The sequence below is a fragment of the Oncorhynchus kisutch genome, linkage group LG13, assembly GCF_002021735.2.
Source record: "Oncorhynchus kisutch isolate 150728-3 linkage group LG13, Okis_V2, whole genome shotgun sequence".
Classification (NCBI taxonomy): Eukaryota; Metazoa; Chordata; class Actinopteri; order Salmoniformes; family Salmonidae; genus Oncorhynchus; species Oncorhynchus kisutch.
In genome coordinates, this window is record NC_034186.2 from 18642451 (window position 1) to 18655984 (window position 13534).

The following is a 13534-nucleotide window of genomic DNA, read 5'->3' on the forward strand; positions in this document are numbered from 1 at the left end:
ATTTCAATATCAAATATTTTTCAAGGTAACAATTAAGTAGGCAGGCCAAAACTCCATCCCACCAAAACAAGCTGACATTTCTGGCAGTCTTTTCAAACAGCTCTTACACTAAAAGAGCAGTTATCATAATTTTCATAATTTCAGTGTAATTCCAACTTCATAGTGTGGAAAAATATACTGTATAAAACAGTGACTGCACTGGGCATTTAATATCCTCAGTTTGGGCTGTAGAGTGTAGTATACCAGTAGCTGGTCTGGTAGAGGTGCTGGGGTTTAGAATCATCAGTAAAAGAGGGTAAATCCCCCCAGTTGGTGGCTCTTCATTTGACTCACTCGAGAGAGTGGCATCTGAAAGTGTGTGTGTGTGTGTGTGTGTGTGTGTGTGTGTGTGTGCGCGCGCGTGCGCGTGTGTGTGGTGTACCTGTATGGCTCCGTTCATGCTGAAGGATGACACACACTGCATGAGACGGCTCATCTCCTCCGCCACACCATCAACGATTCTAGTCAGAACCCTGGGAACTAGCTCCTTTGACACTGTGAAGACCTGAGAGAGAAAGAGGTGGAGAGAGAGAGGGGCAGGGGGATAACGAGAGAGATCAAACTCTCTCTGTGACTACTGACTGACTGCTCTACTCATTACAGAAGGCCCCCAATAATTTTTGTCATGCATCTCTTCATTATACAGAAAAGCCAATGCCTTACCTCAGCATGAACAGTGATGATGTTGACCAAGGCTTCTTTCAGGTAGTTCCTCACACCTTGGAAAGAAGGTAGTTCCATAATAACGTCAAAACCCGAAACCGATCATATGAAACTGATCCCAGACCTAACACATTTATCAGTTCTCTTTTACTATAAGACTAGACTGAAATGCAGTGGGCGAGGAAAGATTGAAAGTAGATATTTCTATTGGTAGAGGTTGAGATGAGCCATATAATGTATGTATTTTCCAATCAACCTGGAGAATGGTGGGTGTATAACGTGTAATGGCACCCCTAAGTAGGAGTGTGAACATTTAAATGTATAAACGAAGTTGGGATCCTTGACGTTAAGAAAAATCCCTCACAACAACATCTGAATCCCAGTTTCCATGTTATAGTCTATACTGCCTATACTGTGTCCATCTCCTCTGTCAATTCAATTAAATTCTGTCTCTGTCCCTCGCTATGAAAGATGCGACTGTTTGTGTTCTCGGAAGTACAGCAACAAGTCAGTCTCCTCCGTTCCAAAAATACTGAATCTTGACACTTAGAAATGAGAGTTAACACTGGAGTCGACATGCAACGAGTGGAGAAATCATTTTGGAGTTGACTCTCTACCACTACGTCATCATGGTTAACAGTTGGAAACATTTCAGAGAAAGGCAAGCAACACCAGTGAAGTCCTGTATGGCAATACTTTGAGAAGTTAAATGAGAAGTAAATGCAAACTTTGCAAGGTGGAATTGAGGTAACTTAATGGTAGTACAGGTGCAATGCTCAACCATCTGAAGGGGATGTACTATAATACCCACAGCGTTGCTGGCAGCAGCACAGCTGCATTGTGAATTCACATGGAATTTTATTTAAAATTCTTAGCATTTTAACAAATGGCCGTTTAAATGTTAAGAAAACTTTTCCACTTGTCACATCCCCAATGTCATGTTGAGAAGACAATATAATACATATAAATGACATGATTGTCTGGTGTCTGGTGCTTTAAAGATGAATACTTCCAGGGGGCAAGAGTGTTATTACGAGAAAACAAAAGACCAAAACCAGTGAAGGTTGTCTTTCTCTGTTTCCACTGGCAATGCAGGCCTCAGCATACACACACCAATTACCCACATGTTTAGCCAGTGAAAGTATCATATCCTATTCCTTATAGCTGTGGTTAAAAAGCCCAAATGTTCCTGTTTCACTATTAGCGGAACACACAAAATCATAAAAGGCACCACCTTTTCTCCCTGGAACATTGAGGAGCATAGGGGAGTGGGGCTATGCTCCTCTGAGCGCACACACACACTTCCTGTTTTAAGGTACGTAAAACACACACAAGTGTCACCTGTGCACAGCCTCATAGCACATCTGTGTGTATGTGTGTGTGTGTGTGTGCGCATACACACAAAACGACAGACCAGAATGATATATGTCCATGTCACTGCTAACATCACTTCAATTTAGAGTGTGTCTGTATGATTGTATGAAGAATTCCCTGAAGATTCAGGGTTTGACATTTCCTAGCTCCCCCACCCACAACAACAGGGCTGGGGCGATACCAGTACTGCGATACTCGTCAGTATCGTGGCAATGAAAGAAAACAGGAAGCGGATTTAACTTCTTTAGGAAAACAGCCCTAATGTTGGAAACAAACATTATGTTGTCATCCAGAGTGACATGTATTTATTTTCCCAGCTATAGCATACTATATTTTACATACAGCAGGTTTTTAAAGGACAAAAAAGTTTGATCTGCTTCGTGATTTAATTTGCCAAGGTAAAAATATTGTGATACTGGTATCGTCACAGCCCTAATACAGAGTAGACTAAGAGTAGACTGTATGTGAAGTTTGAACATCAGGCTAAGCACATCCAAGCACTGTTCATCGTAAAACTTCAGGACACACAGAGACATTTAGTTAGTGCTGAGAGATTAGTGCTTTTTGAGATTGGTTCAGTTTCGGTTCGATTATGAAAAAATAAAATCACGGTTTTCGATTTCCTTAATTATTATTTTTTTCATTAAATGTACTATGCGGATTGAATGTCATGATGGTAGTGACTGCCCATTTCTGCTAATCGCTTATTAACCATAATTTATTCACATTAATTTACTTTAATAAAATATTTGTTTTATTTGATGACTTTACTATTTAATTCCAAGTTGCCATCTCTGTAGAGCTTCTGCCTATGATGTCTGACTAAATCACAATTTTACTATTATACTGACGGGCAGACCACAGGGAGGAGGTATGTGCACTGGTATTGTGGTGCCAGGACAACAAACTCTCCGTCAACATCAGCAAAGGAGTTGTTGACTTCAGGAAGCAGAGGGAACATGCCCTGATCCACATCAAGGGGAGTGCAGTAGAGAGAGTCAGCAGTTTTAAGTTTAACTGCGCCCACATCACAGAGGATTTGTCATAGCCCAACAACACCACCACTCTTGTCAAGAGGGTGCAACAGCGTCTCTACTTCCTAAGGCAGCTGAAGAAAATTGGGCAATGTCCCTGGGTCTTCTCCAAATACTACCTCTGCACCATCGAGAGCGTCCTGACCGGTTGCATCACAGCCTGGTACAGGAATTACTCTGTCCACGACCACAAGTCCGTCCAGTGTGTGGTGAAGAAGGTCCAATGCATCACTGGGACCGTGCTCCCACCCATCCGGGACATCTACTTGAAACGGTGCATGAGGAAGTCCCTCAGCATCATCAAGGACCCCATACACCCCAGCCATGAGCAGTTCACTCACTTACCGTCGGGCAGGCATCGGAGCATGAGGTCTGATAGAAACAGTCTCTGAGTCTGTTGATATCTACAAGCCATCAAACAGCTGAACACTTGAACTGGACTGACCACCTGCTCGGATTCTCCGCACCTTAGCACACATGCGCTCACTCGCTAACTCATCCACTCACTCACACACATACATATACACTACCAGACAATAGTTTGGACACACCTGCTCATTCAAGGGTTTTTCAGATTTTTTAAAACTATTTTCTATATTGTAGAATAATAGGGAAAACATCCAAACTATGAAATAATACATATGGAATCAATAACACATAAATAACAAAAAATGATAAACAAATCTAAATATATTTTAGATTATTCAAAGTAGCCACCCTTTGCCTTGACAGTTTTACATAGTTGGCATTCTCTCAACCAGCTTCATGAGGAATGCTTTTCCAACAGTCTTGAATGAGATCCCACATATGCTGAGCACTGTTTGCTGCTTTTCCTTCAATCTGCGATCCAACTCCTCCCAAACCATCTCAATTAGGTTGAGGTCATGTTTGTGGAGGCCAGGTCATCTGATGCAGCACCATCACTCTCCTTCTTGATCAAATAGCCCTTACATAGTCTGGAGGTGTGTTTTGGGTCATTGTCCTGTTGAAAAACAAATGATAGTCCCACTAAGCGCAAACCAGATGGGATGGCGTATCGCTGCAGAATAACTGTGCCTTGAATTCTAAATAAATCACAGACAGTGTCACCAGCAAAGCAGCCCCACACCATCACACCTCCTCCTCCATGCTTCACCGTAGGAACCACACATATGGATATCATCTGTTCACCTACTCTGCGTCTCACAAAGACACAGCGGTTGGAACCAAAAATCTCACATTTGGACTCATGAGACGAAAGGACAGATTTTCACCGATCTAATGTTCATTGCTCGTGTTTCTTGGCTCAAGTAAGTCTCTTATTCTTATTTCATGTCCTTTAGTAGTGGTTTCTTTGCAGCAATTGGATCATGAAGGCCTGATTCACGCAGTCTCTTCTGAAAAGTTGATGTTGAGATGTGTCTGTTACTTGAACTCTGTGAAGCATTTATTTGGGCTGCAATCTGAGGTGCAGTTACCTCTAATGAACTTATCCTCTGCAGCAGAGGTAACTCTGGGTCTTCCTGTCCTGTGGTGGTCCTCATGAGAGCCAGTTTCATCATAGCGCTTGATGGTTTTTGCGACTGAACTTGAAGAAACTTTCAAAGTTCTTGAAATTTTCCGGATTGACTGACCTTCATGTCTTAAAGTAATGATGGACTGTCGTCGCTTCTCTATGCTTATTTGAGCTGTTCTTGCCATAATATGGACTTGGCCTTTTACCAATTGGGCTATCTTCTGTATACCCCCCCCCACACCTTGTCACAACACAACTGATTGGCTCAAACACATTAAGGAAAGAAATTCCACAAATGAACTTTTAACAAGGCACACATGTTAATGGAACTACATTTCAGGTGACTACGTCATGAAGCTGGTTCAGAGAATGCCAAGAGTGTACAAAGCTGTCATCAATGCAAAAGGTAGCTACTTTGAAGAATTGTTTAACACTTTTTTGGTTACTACATGATTCCATATGTGTTATTTCATAGTTTTGATGTCTTCACTATTATTCTACAATGTAGAAAATAGTAAAAATAAAGAAAAACCTTTGAATGAGTAGGTGTGTCCACACTGTTGACTGGTACTGTACATTCACGCAACACACACATCACAACTGCTGCTGCCAGACTCTTATTATGATTGCTAAATACTGCACAATTTAAACAATCCCAGCTTTTCCAAAACATGCGTAAATATTGGACTATAAATTGTGCCTTCATGTATTATACGAATGCTTCATGTATTATACGAATGCTTCATGTATTATACGAATGCTTCATGTATTATACGAATGCTTCATGTATTATACGAATGCTTCATGTATTATACGAATGCTTCATGTATTATACGAATGCTTCATGTATTATACGAATGCTTCATGTATTATACGAATGCTTCATGTATTTTACGAATTCTTCATGTATTATACGAATGCTTCATGTATTATACGAATGCTTCATGTATTATACGAATGCTTCATGTATTATACGAATGCTTCATGTATTATACGAATGCTTCATGTATTTTACGAATTCTTCATGTATTATACGAATGCTTCATGTATTATACGAATTCTTCATGTATTATACGAATGCTTCATGTATTATACGAATGCTTCATGTATTATACGAATGCTTCATGTATTATACGAATGCTTCATGTATTATACGAATGCTTCATGTATTATACGAATGCTTCATGTATTATACGAATGCTAAAATGTTATTATATTCTACTGAGCCATTTACTTTATGTTCATATTCTTATCTTTTATAATTTCTTATTGTTGTTGGCTTGTGGAGAAGGAACCTGCAAGTAAGCATTTCATTGGACTGTGTATACCATGTGTATACGTACATACGACTAATCAAACTTGAAGCTTTAGCATTGGCTCGTGAAACTACCACTAACTTCCTTCATACTGGACGCAGAGACATATGGTATGCTGTTGAAGCTAGCGATATTCATAAAATAATTTAGCATAACCCCTGCAGTGCCTCTATGGAACCTTAGGGGGCTGCAGACGCCAGTTTGAAAACCTCTGCCATAATGTTCCCCAGACAGCCGTAAGATTTATCGCTTTTGGAGATAAGCCCAAGAGGCTAGATAGGTCAAGGGTTATTATGGGTAAACCCCCCTCTCTCTGTTACATCTGTGGCTTGGTGGAAGAACTCGACATTGCGAATGCAATCTCCACAAACGTCTGGGAAATTGCATTTAAAAGTCTATCGCCGTGTACATGTGGTTAGTCTGTGTTGGTTTGAATACTGGCCTCAGTCCATAATGTCCTGTGATAAGGTGTGTAAAAAGGTGTGCAGTCACGCCAATGGACGTAGACAGAGCAGATCAAATCAAATCACATTTGTCACATGCTTGGTAAACAACAGGTGTAGACTAACAGTGAAACACTTACTTACGGGCCCTTCCCAACAATGCAGAGAGAAAATTATAAAAATTCTAGAAATACATTTCTGTGTACCTGCTGGTGTACTGTAAATAAGAATTTGTTCTTAACTGCCTTGCCTAGTTAAATAAAGGTTATATAAAATAAATCAGAGTAGCAGCGTATATCTGTGTGTGTGTATGTATGTGTGTGTGTGTACCTGTAGGTGTACTACAGTCCCTCCAGTCGAAGTATCCAGCGTAGATGCCTGGTTCTAGGGATCCTACGATGGGATCTGACTTCCTCTCGATGTAGGCATCAAACAGACTCTCATCCAGCTCCTTCACTGCATGGACACTCACCTGGAAACAGAGGTAGAGACAAACCTAATCAACACCTGGGAGCAGAGGAGAGAGACATCAATCAAATTTCAATGAAATGTACATAGAAATCTTACATCAGCAGCTGTCACAAAGTGCTTTTACAGGAGCTTGATTTATGTTCTTATAGTCACAATATAGATCCTGGTTTTGAACCAACTGCTTACAGGCCATGTTTCTAAAAAACACAAGCCGTTTACCTGTTTTTACAGGAACAGCCAACCAATATCTGTCTGTATGAGTGTGTGTGTGAGAGAGAAGGAGACTTGACTCAGAGATCTGACCTTTAGCTGTTTAAAGAGAAAGAGCGAGTAATAGTTCTGCCCCAAAACATCATTTCTCATCAGTTCTTTGGTGACAAATCTTCTTCTTCAAAGAACACCAAAAACTAAACACCAAAACATCTAAGGAGCCAGTTAACTGTTTGCTGTTTCTGACAGTTAACTGTGTGTGTGTCTGTTTGTGTCTGTGTTTGTGTGTGTCCTCTCTACTAACCTGTGTGATCTTGTCAGTCCCGGTGAAACCGTGTTTCTCAAAGTGTTCAGCCATGTTAAGGAAGGTGTGTTTCTCCAGGTACTGACAGTTACTCAGGATTATCAGCAGACGCTGCTCCTATAGAGAGAAAGAGATGCACACACACCCACACACACACCCGTAGAAAGTTCAGGATGTTGGATTTGTTATGTTGAGCGATTGTGTCTGAGCATCTGTCAGTTAATCTCATCATCGACTCCATCCGTGTTTTACTGGAATTGACTAAGATGCTGTTTGACGCCATACTACACACCGGGTTTTCTTCAATGATACAAGGTCAATTATAACAGTTACTTCACTGACAACCTCACTGACAGGATTAGTGTAACAGGTAGTGTTCACTCCTAAAAGAGGAGAGGTTCTGGTCTTAATAGACAATCTCAAATAATTTGGTTACTTTGGCAACTCCTTTTATTATAAGAATTCTAGTCTTCTTCTATTATTTTTCAACACTTCCAGTCTCTGTAGACCATGTCAATCTATGGCCTACCAGCCCACCGTTTCTCTGAGGCCTTACTGTATTTCAGTGAGATGTCTGGTACACCATATGATAATGTCTTAAGGTGGTTCTGTAGGCCTGAACTCTGGCATGTGCCCTGAATATTGTCTGGCTGTCTCATCGACTCAGCTCTGCTAGAGATCAGAGATCAGGGGAAACCCCATCTGCACCCTGCTCTATTTCCCTTTACCAAAAACTCCCCTTTCTCTTCCTCCTCTCCCCTTCACTACACACCCAGGCCCATTCACTCTCATCTGGACACATATACAAGAAATTAGATTGTCTGCTTGTCCACAACCAGGAAACAGTATCATAACAGATTGGTTTGGTTTACCAGTGAAGGAGATACACATGTGTGTGGGTGTGTAGGGGGGTTAGATTGTAAGAAAAATAACCTTAATTGAGAATGCTCTTTGACATTGGCAATCCTGTAGTGTGAGATTGAGGTAGATTGAGTTCAATTGAGACCTGTAGTCTCAGTCTGAGAAAAATCAGATCTTCTTACCGGTGTTGCACAGAAGTTTTCCTGAAGGCCACTGAATGGGTCTGGAGAGGCAAGGTCCACTGATATACTAAGAATACACACACACATAAGGAGTTCAAAAACACACTAAGGCAGACGCACACAAAATGACACTGGATGTAAAGTCCCTGCCTGTACTCACTGCGAAGTGTCGACGTCTCCATCTGTTTTATTGCTCAGCTGCTCCAGGCAGTTGACAAACACCTGGAAGGGATGTTACAGGTCAGCGTCACAGAGACAGGTCAGCGTCACAGAGACAGGTCAGCGTCACAGAGACAGGTCAGCGTCACAGAGACAGGTCAGCGTCACAGAGACAACAGTAGCAGTCGACTATATTAAAAAGGAGTGGGGTGAATGGACTGCGCTGTAAACCTACAGTAAACTACATATAACGGGTCGGCAACAGGCGGCCCGTGGGCCAAAACCACCCTGCAACAAAATTGTTTGTTGTAAAAAAAAAATGTCATGTGATCGTGCCTCAATGTAATCAAGGTATAAAATTATTTTTTTATTTGAAATACAATCTCTTTTTGGGCTTAGTTGTGGTCAATTTTCAGTGTTCAAATTATTAGAATTATATCCTAACCCGCTGACCATCCACTCAGTCAAAAAATCAGCACGCGGCTGAATGTAGTTGCCTACCCCTGACCTATAATCTGTAGGGATTCCTATGGTGTAATCCTAGTCGCGTATCTACTCTGTACCATACAGTACCTTATCCTTAGAGCTTTTTCACCTGCTCTAGAACCTGCTCAGAAAGTACAAGTCTACAATAATTAATACATTTCAACTGAATTTTTGCACTGTAGACCTACAGTAAACTACTAGTAAACTGTAGATATTCCTATGGCGAAATATGATGTAATCCTTATCTTTACTCTATAGTACTATACCTTCATGATCCTCTCACAGAGCTTCCTGGTCCATTCCTGCTACAAAGGTAAAAGGCTACAATAATCTAAGGGCCAGTGTCCCGGACATAGATGAAGAATAATCCAGTACTAAAAAGCATTCTTAATGGAGATTCTCCATTGAAGATGCCTTTTCAGTCCAGGACTAGTCTTAATCTGTGTCCTAGAAACCGTTCCTAAATGCCTACTGAATTTGAGCATTGTAGCAATAAACTACCTGTGACCCTTCACTAGAGTGAAATATACTGTAAACCTATTCTCTTGTGACAGTAGTACCATAAATTCATGCTAACTACAGTACCAGTAAACTGAAGGGATACCTATGTTGAACTATACTGTAACCTTAATCTCTACTCTGTATTATTGTGGTGAAATATTGTGTAAACCTAGTCTGTAGTGACTGTACAGTACCCTCATGATGTCCACACAGAGCTCTGAGGCTTGATCTTGGGCCTGATCCAACTGAAGGATCTGAAGACAGGAGGGGAAGGTGAGACAGCACACTGCATACATCCAACTATCACGCAGTAATGTGGTCCAATACACCACCATTCCTACTGAACAAAAATATAAATACAACATGTAAGGTTGTTGGTCCCATGTTTCATGAGCTGAAAAAACAAAATCCCCAAAAATGTCCCTTGCGCACAAAAAGCTTATTTCTCTCCAATTTTGTGCACAAATTTGTTTACATCCCTGTTAGTGAGCATTTCTCCTTTGCCAAGATAATATATCCACCTGACAGGTGTGGCATATCAAGAAGCTGAATAAACAGTATGATCATTATACAGGTGTACCTTGTGATGTGGACAATAAAAAGCCACTCTAAAATGTGCAGTTTTGTCACACAACACAAGCCACAGATGTCTCAAGTTGAGGGAGCATGCAATTGGCATGCTGACTGCAGGAATGTCCACAAGAGCTGTTGCCAGAGAATTTCATGTTCATTTCTCTACCATAAGCCACCTCCAACATAGTTTTAAAGAATTTGTCAGTACATCCAACAGGCCTCACAACCGCAGACCACGTGTAACCACGCCAACCCAGTACCTCCACATATGGCTTCTTCATCTGCGGGTTCGTCTGAGACCAGCCACCAGGACAGCTGATGAAATTGGTGGTTTGTACAACCGAATCATATCTGCACAAACTGTCAGAAACCGTCTCAGGGAAGCTCATCTGCATGTTCGTCGTCCTCACGAGGGTCTTGACCTGACTGCAGTTTGGCGTCATAACCGACTTCAGTGGGCAAATGCTCACCTTCGATTGCCACTGGCATGCTGGAGAAGTGTGCTCTTCGCGGATGAATCTGGTTTCAACTGTACCGGGCAGATGGCAGACAGCGTGTATGGTGTCGTGTGGGCGAGCGGTTTGCTGATGTCAATGTTGTGAACAGAGTGCCCCATGGTGGTGGTCGGGTTATGGTATGTGAAGGCATAAGCTATGGACAATGAACACAATTGCATTTTATCGATGGCAATTTGAATGCACAGAGATACCGTGATGAGATCCTGAGGCCCATTGTCGTGCCATTCATCCACCGCCATCAACTGTTTCAGCATGATAATGCACGGCCCCATGTCGCAAGGATCTCTACACATATCCTGGAAGTTGAACATCTCCCAGTTCTTCCATGGCCTGCATTCTCACCAGACATTGAGCATGTTTTGGATGCTCTGGATCAATGTGCACGACAGCGTGTTCCAGTTCCCACAATCCACAGGCCACAATCAACAGCCTGATCAACTCCACGCAAAGGAGACGTGTCGTGCTGCATGAGGCAAAAGGTGGTCACACCAGATACAGACTGGTTCTCTGATCCAAGCCCCTACCATATTTATTAAGGATTCCGTGACCACCAGATGCATATCTGTAATCCCAGTCATGTGAAATCCATATATTAGAGCCTAATGAATGTATTCATGTCCTTATATGAACTGTAACTCAGTAAAATCTTTGAAATTGTTGCATGTTGCATTTATATGATTGTTCAGTGCAATTCACATACATAAAAAGAGTAGTTCACATAGATGAAAGAGGTTCTGTTATAGTGTGTGTTCCTTACATTGACCTCCCCAGGTTTGGTCTCCATGGGTTCTTTGAGTGACTGCAGCATCTGCACCATGCACTGCTCAAACTGGGCTGGCTGCACACGACACAACACAAAAATCAGATATATAGATTATACCATGTCATATTTTTCATCATATCTTACTATAAAATAAATAATGATATATCACAAAGTATAGTAAATATCATTTTACCAAGCTGGTGATTCCTTCATTGTCTACGACCCAGTCCTCTTTCTCTGCAAGCCTTTTGACATCTGACAAAATGCATACACCAACATAAATCACTGTATGGGCAACAAATGTGTGCTTTTGCCATTTCCCATTATTTTTGATCACTATCAAATTAAATAATGATACTACATACTCGTGAACAAGTGAAGAGCCATGATCAGTTCACATGACATTTTAAATAGAACTGTTTGGTAGAAGACCGCAAAAGAAAGTGAAATGACCCTCTAAACTAGTGAATGACTACCTTCAAAACCACATGAGCTGTTACTATCAACCTGAGTTTCTATAGATCTAGGGCCACAGTCAGAATGACCAACAGAGTTTAACCACAAAACCCCCTTTCACAAACACTTTCTCTTTCACTAACCTGACCTTACCTAACCCACCTCTGCCCCTTTCTCCATCTCTCTCCTCCTTCTGCCCCTTTCTTCCAGACAGTGATGTCTCAGGTCCCCTTTCCTCTTCCTTCCTTCCTCCCCTCTCCTCTCTCCCTCCCATATCTCCTTCTCTCTTACTCTTTGCGGTGTGGTGCAGGGAGACCTGTAGACAGTGATGTCTCAGTTCCCATCCCCTCCCTCCCCTCCCTCCCCTCCTCCCTCACCCCCTGCGGTGTGGTGCAGGGTGACCAGTAGACAGTGGTGTCTCAGCTCCAACAGTAGATCCTGGATCACCTGCAGAAGATCATTAGGGATCTCCAGAGCAACCAGAGCTTCAAAAATTATTCTGAGAGACGAGAGAGACAAGAGAGAGGAGAGACGAGAGCGAGAAAGAGAACGTTTTAGTGGAGGAGGGATTGGGGGTCTAGAATATGGGGGATAAAGTCATTGACACACACATGCTCGCACAAACACACATTAGAGTGAGGTGTCCATACCTGACAGTGTGTACGACACAAGAGTGAGGTGTCCATATCTGACAGTGTGTATGACACTAGAGTGAGGTGTCCATATCTGACAGTGTGTATGACACAAGAGTGAGGTGTCCATATCTGACAGTGTGTACGACACTAAAGTGAGGTGTCCATATCTGACAGTGTGTATGACACTAGAGTGAGGTGTCCATATCTGACAGTGTGTACGACACTAGAGTGAGGTGTCCATATCTGACAGTGTGTATGACACTAGAGTGAGGTGTCCATATCTGACAGTGTGTATAACACTAGAGTGAAGTGTGCATACCTGACAGTGTGTATAACACTAGAGTGAGGTGTCCATACCTGACAGTGTGTACGACACTAGAGTGAGGTGTCCATTCGTGACAGTGTGTATAACACTAGAGTGAGGTGTCCATATCTGACACTGTGTATGACACTAGAGTGAGGTGTCCATTCGTGACAGTGTGTATAACACTAGAGTGAGGTGTCCATATCTGACAGTGTGTACGACACTAGAGTGAGGTGTCCATACCTGACAGTGTGTATGACACTAGAGTGAGGTGTCCATACCTGACAGTGTGTATGACACTAGAGTGAGGTGTCCATTCGTGACAGTGTGTATAACACTAGAGTGAGGTGTCCATTCGTGACAGTGTGTATAACACTAGAGTGAGGTGTGCATACCTGACAGCGTGTATCAAATAAAATAAAAATGTATTTGTCAAATGCGCCGAATACAATACAAGGAGTAGACCTTACAATGAAATGCTTTCTTACAAGCCCCTGACCAACAGTGCAGTTTTAAGAAAAATATGTGTTAAGTAAAAAAAAAAAAGAAGATAAAAAAAAATAAGAAATAAAAACAACAAATAATTGTAGAGCAGCAGTAAAATAACAATAGCAAGGCTATATACAGGGGCTACCGTTACAGAGTCAATGTGCGGGGGCACCTATTAGTCGAGGTAACAAGTTGAAGTCGGAAGTATACATACACCTTAGCCAAATACATTTAAACTTAGTTTCACAATTCCTGATA

General features: G+C 41.8%; 1 protein-coding gene across 6 annotated transcripts in view; it reads right to left on the reverse strand.

Moving 5' to 3' along the window:
* The window catches only part of LOC109903025 (exocyst complex component 2-like), a 109129-nt gene that overhangs the window by 18516 nt on the left and 77079 nt on the right, over window positions 1-13534 (reverse strand). For all 6 annotated transcript variants that reach the window (XM_031785731.1, XM_031785734.1, XM_031785730.1 and 3 more), the window contains 10 exons: window positions 12226-12347; window positions 11586-11647; window positions 11387-11467; window positions 9733-9792; window positions 8553-8614; window positions 8393-8459; window positions 7350-7466; window positions 6695-6836; window positions 703-758; window positions 422-544 (listed from right to left, as the gene is read on the reverse strand). In XM_031785731.1, coding sequence (XP_031641591.1) covers window positions 422-544; window positions 703-758; window positions 6695-6836; window positions 7350-7466; window positions 8393-8459; window positions 8553-8614; window positions 9733-9792; window positions 11387-11467; window positions 11586-11647; window positions 12226-12347 — 892 coding nt within the window. The remainder of the gene's footprint in view (window positions 1-421; window positions 545-702; window positions 759-6694; window positions 6837-7349; window positions 7467-8392; window positions 8460-8552; window positions 8615-9732; window positions 9793-11386; window positions 11468-11585; window positions 11648-12225; window positions 12348-13534) is intronic.